Here is a 9891-nt window from a genome sequence, read left to right as displayed (position 1 = left end):
TTTGAAAAATCCAGTTTTACAGTCTCATATTGCTTTTGTTTTTCACAGGCTCACTAATCAAAATCTACCATTCTCCTTCTTTGCTGAACTTCACAAATATACACCTCAGCTGCTCTATAAAAAGAGGAAGACTGGAAGTTTTGGTAAGAAGATGGAGGAAGTTTTGATGGCATATGAGGAAAAGGTAAAAATATTTTTAATGCATTACATTGATGTTGAATGTGAACAGCGGACCCTAACATCCCTGTATGGATAACTTGTCTTTGTTTGTGAAACAGGATGAGATCAGTGAAGCTAGAACAGCAGCCCTGGCCGGCCTACCTCTGTACTTAAAGGCAGATTCATCAGAGGTGATATTTGTGAGGACCTGGACTTATTGTAGAAGCTTTCTTAGTTTAGAAGAGCACAAACAAAATACACAATGACAAACACCACATTGCTGAACTAATACTAATGGAATAATAATAGAATTATGGCCCAGCATTTCTTTGTTTAATCTTAAACATTGCTTTGACTTGCATGTAAAAATCTGGAGGCAATGGCATTATGATGTTTTCTTTTTCATCATTAGCCTTTTTATAAACTTGATGATTTGTACAATAACACTCATACACTGAACATATATTCCCTTTTCAGGATGAGTTGGAGGCAACCTAGGAGGGAGCAGTGGCTCTGGTGGCAGTGGTCAATGAAGAGGAGGTGCGAGCAGGAGTCCCTTCGAAACTCACCAATTAAACTTAATTTATTTGGGTGGAAATATCAGTATTTACTGTGAATAAACAGGCAAACATGGTGAATCTGGGTAGTTGTCCACTTTATCTAATAAAGCCCATACTTTATATTTACCTAACATAAAATCTAGATTTAAAATGTGCTTGTTTTGCTTCACTTATAGCCTAGTTGATGATCAACATTTCCAGTTGCCTTTCTCCGGATGCATCAAGACATTTTAACAGGAAGTGGTCTGGGCGACAGTCATACAGTCTTTTATATCTTTCATCCACATGCTCATTGTGTAAAAGATAATTATTTATCGCAGAACATTCGAAATTGATGTTTGGCATGATCATCACACAGTTTAACACACTTATCTGAAACATTTGGCTGCTGTTTATATGAAACCAAAAGACATTTCCGTAAACAACTACATGAACTGTGATGGTCTTGTGGTTTTGTCCCATAATGCTTAGGGGGGTTGACATGCAGCACAACCACCTTTCTGTTCACACTGTACAAGATAGTGACAATGACTGCTGAAAGGTGGTTTTACTCTCTAGCCCTGTGCTTCATGTGTGTGTCCTCATATGGTAAGTTCTTTTTTAAATTTAGACAGTGAATATATTTTGATTTATATTTTACATTTAAACCGTTAATTAATTCATACAAACATATTTGTAAATTTAATCATTTCTCTATCATCTCTATCGTCTGTAATACAATAATTCATGGTTATCCTTTCGTTCAATTCATAGCCTTTTCTGTTATCCACTTTCATTTAATATATTTATTAATATTTATTATCTGATTAACCCTGACGGTTAATCTTAAGATGTCCAGACAAATTTATTCATTTGGTTATTTGAGCATGAGACAAGTGACCTAAACTTGAAACTTGTATTGCTTGTATTTGACTCATCCTGTTCAGAGGGGGACTTCTGTGAGCATTGTGAGATACAGACACTCAGCGCTTCACCTGGCTCCTCAGTGCTCCTCCCATGCAACTTAAGAAAAAGTAACCTCAACTGGGTGTCATGGGTCCAAACTCCTGAGGCGCACCTGGTCAACCTCTCTTCTAAAGGGCGTATTAAGTTTCTGGACCCCAGGAATGGCCGGGTGAAAGCTTTCCCCAATCAGGGCTCTGAGGGGAACTACTCCATCTACATTGATGAGTTTCAAAGCTCTGACCTGGGGTTTTACTGCTGTACGCAGGGACAAGACTGTCTTGTAGTGAAATTGGTTATTAATACAGAAGGTAAGAGGATTTCCGTTTTTAGGTGATGTTTTCTCAACACTGAGCTGCACAGATATGTCTATTTCCTTCCATGGTCACAAGCCTTGTTGGCAAACCCATGAGAGAGGACAATTGAATGAGCTAGAGTTTCCTGTGAAATATATCTTTCCTGTGAAACCACAACTTATCACGCAGATGAGCTGAGCGAAGACATGAAACTACTTATTTACATCTGTGTTGGCGTGGCTGCTTTGATCCTGCTGAGTGCTTGCAGCTACTGCTGCATTACATACATCTGTGAGTATCTGCACTTGCTCTCAGTCCGACACTCTTAGTCCACACTGTTGGTTGAGTCATTGGATGGATGAATGAATGATCAGTTTTATAAAATCTCTGTTTGCCCTATTTCAGTGCCTTGTGATGACAAAAATCCAGACTATGTGAACAATCCTGTTGGTGCAGGTACTGAAGGTTAGAAATAATTTCACCATTGCATCCATCTACTGTAGACTGTTACTCAAAGCACTGTTGTTTTTACTCTTTACTCTTTGACTCTCTTTAACCCTTCCTGTCTAGTTATAGCACACATGTCTGGATGTATGTTTTACATTTTCATGTGTGTGATCTTTTGAGGGACTATGAATGATAAACACGCAGTTAGCATAGTAGATTCATCTGTTGCCTCTGGTGTGATGTAAACCCATCTGTGATTTTGTCATCCTGTTTGTCCATGCTGTATTTCTGTGAGTTTGCTTTCTTGTTCTATTCTGTACACACAACATCTATTGCATGTCTGTCCATCCTGGAAGAGGGTTCCCTTCTCTGGTGCTCTTCCTAAGGTTTCTTCCATTTTTTTCCCCATTAAAGGGTTTTTTTTCATGCTTTACCATGGTATCGATCTTCTCATTTAACTCTTGTCAAGAAAGCTAATACTATTTGCTATTAAGTGTCAAAATATTCTTTTAAGTTGCTTTCTGTAATGTCCCACTACAGGTGTCAGTGCTCCAGCTGAGACATCAGGCAGAGGACCAGTAGGTGAGCAGCAGCGAGGTCGTTAAAACACAAACACACACCACCCTCTCAACTGTATACAGTACATACGTGATATATAAATAATTAAAAAAAAAAAAAAAAGTATTTTGTTTTTTTGACAAACAGCCTGTGTCACTGTCACAGTGTGTGTCCTTTTCCTACAGGAGCGGATGATAACAATCCTGTTTATGGTGCGTTCACACAGCTTCCCTTCTTCCCTTCTTCCCATGTCATCTTTCAAGTCATCTCGTTAAAAAGCTAAAGTCATTATATCCCGCCTGACACATAACAAATGGCTGTGTCAATATTTTCAAGTTTATCTTTTTTTATATATTAGAAAATGATGCCCATGACCCAGCCTACGTACAGGCAGACCCCACCAGGAATAACTGTGTCCTACCAGGATTTGTGCATTATCTGGAAGGGGTTCAACCTACACAAAGCACCAGTGGGATTTATCCAAACGAGTGCAACTTTGAAAGGACAGAAAGCAAGAGAAGAAAACAGGGTTTTCATAGAGGTGCTTCATAATCAGTATAATCACTGCAGTTTGTATCATTTGGACTCTAAGGACGACCTGGAGTAACTCAATCTTTTCTCACCTCTCCAGAACTCATCAGCAGATTACGGCAAGCAAGTCTCAGTCGACATTATTATGGTAATATAACCAACTCTTATTCTATTACATCATTTCAATGCTGTCAGAGATTTACTTATTCATTTTACAACACAGTAAACCGGGTTGAACTCAACCGGCAGCAGCAGCAGCGGCAGCAGCAGCAGCAGCAGCAAGCTGCGTCGTCTCAGGCAGAGAGGCAGCACAGAGGTAGGTTTATTTTGATTTGATTGTCCTCAGCTTTCATGCTATATCCTTAGTGGTATGTATCAGAATAATATCTTTGCATTGTACGAATTGATCTGCCTCTTGCAAAAAATCCTTTTTCATTACTCACAGAAGCATTCTGTGTTTTGTTTCGTTGCAGGTGTTAGGAAGAAAAAAAATAAAGACAGTGAGTGCTGACATCATCTGTGGGCATGTACCGGTGTACTTGTGTACTAAACTGCGTTCACACTTCTCCCTTCTCTCCTTCTTAGATCATGAATACCAAAACCCAATTTACAACAGGAGCACAGACCACCTCAACCAACTGTAGAGAATGAAGAACAGGGTTTAAACATTTTCAGTATCAACATCCTTTCACAACTTTAGTTACTCATTATGCATGTTTACATTCATTAGTTCAAACTAAACTCATGTTTTGTTCTATTTGTCTGATGTACTGGCATTTTAATGCTTTTCACAGTCTGTACATGTTCTTATCAAACCAGCCAGTATCATTCTTACAGCTGTGTCTGACAAATCAAAGTGGCATCTGTCCAAAAGTTCAATCATGAAATTCAAAGTTGTGGTAGAAAATTATGCTTATGTGACAGCTCAGTGTGTTGAATGTTAGAGATGTTTTATGCACGTGAAAAGCAGCACAGCTAAAGACCATATAAATTGCTTCTCAGTTTGTCTCACATATTAAAGTCATAGTACAATATTTGGCCTTATTTTTGTAGGATTTTTTTTTTTCACTTATTTGCTTCCTTTCAAGAGTTACATGAGAAGATTGATACCACTCTCTGTGATATGATGTGTTTTAATGTACTCTTTTTAATAGCAGATTTCTGCACATGCAAAATTAGACAATAAAGTATTTTTTAATTCTAATCCTAAAGCTAGCCTAGTGTTCCATTTGTTGTTTCATCTGTGCAACAAAAAAAGTGTGAAAAAAGACAGTTTTACAGCCACTGACTATTTCTTGGCTTTGAGCAGTAACTTCCTGGAGTCTCCACTGGTGGCAACAGCTCCCAGCCAAGAAATAGTCCAGCACATAACCCGCTGTATGACTAGTGAGCCTTAGAGGTGCTGGTATGTGGATTATGTTACCTTTGGACAGAGCCAGGCTAGCTGTTTCTCCCTTTTCTAGTCTTTGTAGAAACCAGCCACTGGCTCCAGCTACATATTTATAGTACAGATGTGAAGTGTGTTATGAAACTGTTCTGACCCAAAGCAGTTTAGCTCCTCTAACACATCCACACTCACACATACAGTCAGTTAAAAACTCCTGGTTCATCTGATCTGCATGTTTTTGCACTGTAAAGGAAACCCACACAGATATAGATTAACCTGCAAACTCTACATAGATATACATCTGCTGAAAAGCTGAAAAGACACCGCTGGCTCAGCGATTGCTTTGAGTTGTTAGGTTGCTTTAACTCTGTCTGGCCAATTAAGCCAAACAAGAACCAGCTGGTCCACCTGTGACACTCACAGAGTCTCAACAACCAAAGATGAACACCTACCAATTAATCTTTTTGGTGACATTTATTTCTTTATCACTGCTCCTTTTGAAATGTGAAGCCCATACCCTTTTAAATCAATTTCAAGCAACAGTTTATAAAATTATGAATGATAATACATTGATTTGCCATGATGGGTTCATGTCCGTTTACATACCAAAGGAACAGTTTGCCGATCTTCCTCTAACCATTTATGTTCAAGGTAGGTCACAAACTATATTTATCTGCATATGTTGTACCTGGACCACTGATGGCACAAGGCTTTGATGTTTTTGTCATACTCTTTTTGTCCAAATTTACAGATGAGCATGGTGGATTTTACCAAGCCATTGCTATAGCAAAACAGTGCCAGTACTTCCTTGGAGAAACTGACACCTTTATTATTTTAACAGTTGCCTCTCATGGCTGTTTTGTGAGAAGACAAGTAAGCTAAACAGCCTCTTCAATTTGTCTGTCTCTTCCTGTTTAATGCAGATGTATACACTTTTCATATTCTAATCTTTCCATTCCATTTCTGTTCATTAGAAATATATCACAAGTTTGTTTGTTGTCATCATGGCACTTGCAGACAGAGGAAAAGTTGAAATTGTCAAGTCAATACCCCTCATCTGTGACAGGAAAATTAAAGGTATTAATTTTGAGTGTACATATAAATATCATGACTTTATGCTTGATATAGTCACCAGAATTATGTGTATTATTAATTCTCAGTGTGTTTTCTACAGAGGAAAGCAAACATGATTATCCACCAGTATCAAGGAAATTTTTCTGCAACAAAGATGGGTTCAACATCACCATTCCCCAGAATGAGACAGTCCCACCTCTGAACCTGGACACAGTCTGGATCCCTTCTGGCGAACAACACAATTGTAAACCACAAAAAAGATCCACTGATGCTGTCACTTTCAGCTTTCCATTCACTGATTGTGGCACTCAGTCCACGGTAACTGTGATAAATCACCTACCAGTCTTTAGATAGGCCAGGTGGTATTTTTATGACTAACTAGAATAAGTTTTTGTTGTGTCTTGCAGGTAGTAGATGGGATTATAACCTACTGGGTCAACATTGAGGTGAAACATCATCTGCAGAAAGGCTCTATATTTCGTGACACTCCTTTCCAGTAAGAAAAAGAGTGTTCCACTTGTTTTGCTTTTTGAAAGTAATGGACACCAATTTCAATTTTCTTTCTTTTTTTCAGCCTCACTGTGCGCTGCAGCTTCTCACTGGCACAAATGACTCAACTAGGCATCGAGATTCAGGGAGAAAAATCAGAGCAACCATCAACACTGAAGAGCGAGGGAGTTCTGAGGGCTGAAATGAGGTTTGCTAAAGGTCAAGTTTATATTTTTTTACTTTCCATCATTCCCATATGTACAGTAAGTACATAGATTTATTTTTTTCAATTCATGTATTTCTTCATATATTTTTTAATTCAACAAAATCTCTTCAAAGTAGAAGGTACCATCAAAATTTGCCTGACATGAAAATTAATTAATGACTTGAAGTCCCAGAGTCAAACTTGGAAAAACCCTGAAACCCTCTTGTTGCCAACTACGTATGATATTTATTTTTTTCAATCTTTCATCTGCAGATTCCACTTACAGGTCTTTTCATTCCTCTCGTGACCCTCCAACAGTAACTGAGCTTGGCCAGTCCGTGTATGTGGAGGTGTTTGTCCTCAAACATCGGGACAAGGATTTGGTGCTGCTGCTGCAGGACTGCTGGGCCACACCGACTAAAAACCCACATGATCCACAAAGATGGAACCTGCTTGTTAAAGGGTGAATACACTAGAAATAATGTGTAGATTTCTGCCGATATTCTTCACCTGAGAGAAAAAAAATGTTAACTGAAGCTCATGCTTGAATCCCAATTCAGGTGTCCTTTCACTGGTGATAGTCACGGGACTGTTGTGTTGCCAGTTCTCTCCAATAAGGGGCTCAAGTATCCCTCTCTCCACAAATGGTTTGTGGTCAAGCTGTTTTCATTTGTGAAGCCCCCAACAGCTGAAACCCTGGTAAGAGAAATAGACGGAAATAGAAAATAGTATCATTGGTATTTCTTTATCCTTAATGATTTCCTTCAAATCCGAGTGCAGACACCTGTGACTATTATGTCATCCAACAGGTATATTTCCACTGCGATATAGAGATCTGTAAAGGAGAAGCTTGCTCACAGTCCTGCAGCAATGGTAAGCCTGCAGCCTATTGATCCTTTTTTATGTTGCTCTTGTCTAATGATTCTATCTTGGGGTATTGATTTACCCATTTGCTTGCTAATGACACTGTAAAGGATATTAACTGCTTTTTCCATGTCTTTCAGGAAGGCGTAAATCAAGAAGAATCACCTCAAGGCCAGGACAGAGGCTCTATTACAGTGTGGTCTCTGGCGGACCTCTTCTTTATCTTCTTTAATGAATCAGATAAAATTGCAGCTATTTCATTTCTGTAATGTTTGGAGGCGCCAGGATTGGAAACAGCGGAGCCAAGAACTGTCCATGATTTGTACTGAAAATAAATCTGTTCCCTCTAATAGCCAAATTAGGCACCCTTTATATCATTTTCATTTTATCAACTCAACTCCTTTGCTCATTTTATTAACCTTGAGTATTGCAGTTTGTCAGAGGGTCCACTTTTGATTCCAATGTGCCTGAGACAAAACCTTCCTGGGTGAGCGGCAGTACAACTTGATATCAAAAAGAGCTGTGCGCCTTTAGCCCTGTTCCAACAAGAGTCCTATTCTAAGAATAGGTTTTCTGATTTATCTTTACCAGAACTGTGCCCTGTTTCCCAAAACACAAGATTTCCCAAGATCACTGTAACCTTAAAATGTTTTTGGGAAATGAAGTCAAGGACTTTTAACAGTCCATGTTCATGTTCCAGATGTCAGTGGGGTTTGGATTTTACTCAGCAAAGTTATCCAGATAACTTGTTCACTTGGTTCTGTTTAGGGTCCCAGCAGTCACAGGTCAGGGCAAAGGCAATTTCCTGCAAAAAACCTGTCTTGGGGTTTCACTATATACTAAAATATTGTTTTTGTGTGTAAAATGTACAATTACAACTGATTTTTGACAATTGCCCATGGTGAAGATATTATTTGATTAAAGGTTCTATATGTAGAATTGTGAAGCAATTTACATGTATTAATCATTTTTTATTGCCAATTAGTGAACGGGTACAAATACTAATGTCAACAAACCACCGGCATAACAACACAACAAAAACTACGCCATCCGACTAGAAACACCCTGCAGATATTATCTCTCCAGCTAATGAAACTGCCAGCTGCTTCCATCAACCACTACACATTTCACAACAAAACACAGCTGCAATGACAAGTCACCCACTCCTGAGCACACACGGCTAAAACAATATTTCCTCAACAAAGGAGCAGAAAACAAGCTCCAGAGCGATAGCAGAACATAGCTTCCCCCTTTTGTTTTTCCTATTGTTAGTCCAAGGTGATAATAAACAAACATTTCACAACAAAACTGCAGCGTGTTGCTCTCCAGCCACAGCTTGTTGCTGCCTGACCGCAGTGTGTTGCTCTGCGGCCACAGCGCATTGCTGCCGGGCCACAGCTCACTGAGCCCACTGGTGTTTAGTAAACACGGTTGGTAAAAAAAAAGTTGGTGGTTTGTGGGTCGGTCAGGTTCAGGTGGTTGATTAATGCATATTGTGTGAGTTGGGTGGTGCAGATTGGCTCTCACTGGCCAGCAGCCACAGCGCAGCAGGAGCCTCTGTGTGCGTGTTTGTGTGTGAGCAAGCAAGCACGCATACAAACAGCAGGGGAGCTGACTGACTGGGAGTGAGAGATGCTTCGCTGAAACACAGTGCAAAACACAATGTTAGAGATCTTTTATGTAATTATGAGAAGTGTAAGCAAGGAAAAAGACATCACCTGCAATGGTCTCATGCCATGAGTACCAGGATGCTGACTACAGCTTATTGAACGGCCACAGGTGTCACTAATGAGAAGGAATTTCTGATTCCTACATACAGAACCTTTAACCCTTGTTTAGATCTGCTACTGGGCCTCATTTTAATGGATAAACAATGAACTTCTCACTTCAAGTTTTTGAACAAGTGAATAGATAAACATGACTAGTAGAAAAGCTGCATGTTTTAACAGAGGGATTCATAAAGTCCTCCTTTAAACTATCATTTCCTGTGGATTTTTAAAACAACAATTATAGGATATATTGTAGAGGTCACTTTAAGATGTGCATCTTCTACTTTTAAGGAACTGTCAAATTAGTGAGATGTTAGTAGCTCTACAAGCTAATATAATGAACATTTGCAGTAGAAAACAAACCACCCTCCAAAAAAGGTCTCACATTTTCTGCAGCAATATCATTTTGGTCTTCAATATTTCATGATTACACAGGGGAAAGGCTTGCTGTATTCAACATAAATACTAGTGAACAGAGTCAGAGAAGTATCCTTCAAAATTTTGCATAGCATATACCTAAGTGTCTAAATATGTTGTGCTTTAGAAAGGGAAAATTTAACTAGCTATTGTTTATTTTAGATAGTTGTGCAAAATATATAATATAATAATA

At 38.9% G+C, this 9891-nt stretch overlaps 1 protein-coding gene and 1 long non-coding RNA gene across 6 annotated transcripts; both read left to right on the top strand.

Annotated features, from left to right (window-relative positions):
* The first annotated feature begins 56 nt into the window (after positions 1–56).
* On the top strand, positions 57–724 carry LOC137185819 (uncharacterized). Its single transcript, XR_010928922.1, has 3 exons — positions 57–184; positions 279–359; positions 637–724. It is a non-coding gene; the product is annotated as an uncharacterized lncRNA (long non-coding RNA).
* A 475-nt stretch (positions 725–1199) lies between these two features.
* Positions 1200–7864, top strand: LOC137185812 (zona pellucida sperm-binding protein 4-like). 5 transcript variants are annotated; one of them, XM_067594211.1, is made up of 12 exons: positions 1200–1307; positions 1646–1972; positions 2147–2248; positions 2363–2413; positions 2945–2986; positions 3148–3174; positions 3321–3503; positions 3594–3641; positions 3717–3809; positions 3967–3993; positions 4079–5531; positions 5632–5753. In XM_067594211.1, exons 1-11 carry the CDS (start codon positions 1247–1249, stop codon positions 4135–4137), a joined length of 1020 nt encoding a protein of 339 aa, XP_067450312.1. In that variant the 5' UTR covers positions 1200–1246; the 3' UTR covers positions 4138–5531; positions 5632–5753. The 5 variants fall into 5 exon arrangements, with proteins under 5 accessions (XP_067450312.1, XP_067450310.1, XP_067450311.1 ...); XM_067594209.1 differs by having other exon boundaries at positions 2945–3001; XM_067594210.1 differs by having other exon boundaries at positions 2363–2422.
* The last annotated feature ends 2027 nt before the right edge of the window (positions 7865–9891 follow it).

This window comes from Thunnus thynnus, chromosome 7, assembly GCF_963924715.1.
Source record: "Thunnus thynnus chromosome 7, fThuThy2.1, whole genome shotgun sequence".
Taxonomy (NCBI): Eukaryota; Metazoa; Chordata; class Actinopteri; order Scombriformes; family Scombridae; genus Thunnus; species Thunnus thynnus.
Note: the sequence above shows the minus strand (reverse complement) of the source record. Positions and strands in the feature narration are given on the sequence as shown.

Bases quoted from the DNA above. Each gene is read 5' to 3' on its own strand.
- LOC137185812 (XM_067594207.1), top strand. From the start codon at position 5,321: ATGAACACCTACCAATTAATCTTTTTGGTGACATTTATTTCTTTATCA. The intron at 5,754-5,854 runs GTAAGCTAAACA...TCTGTTCATTAG, and splicing joins GCTGTTTTGTGAGAAGACAA to AAATATATCACAAGTTTGTT. The intron at 6,663-6,921 runs GTCAAGTTTATA...TTTCATCTGCAG, and splicing joins TGAAATGAGGTTTGCTAAAG to ATTCCACTTACAGGTCTTTT.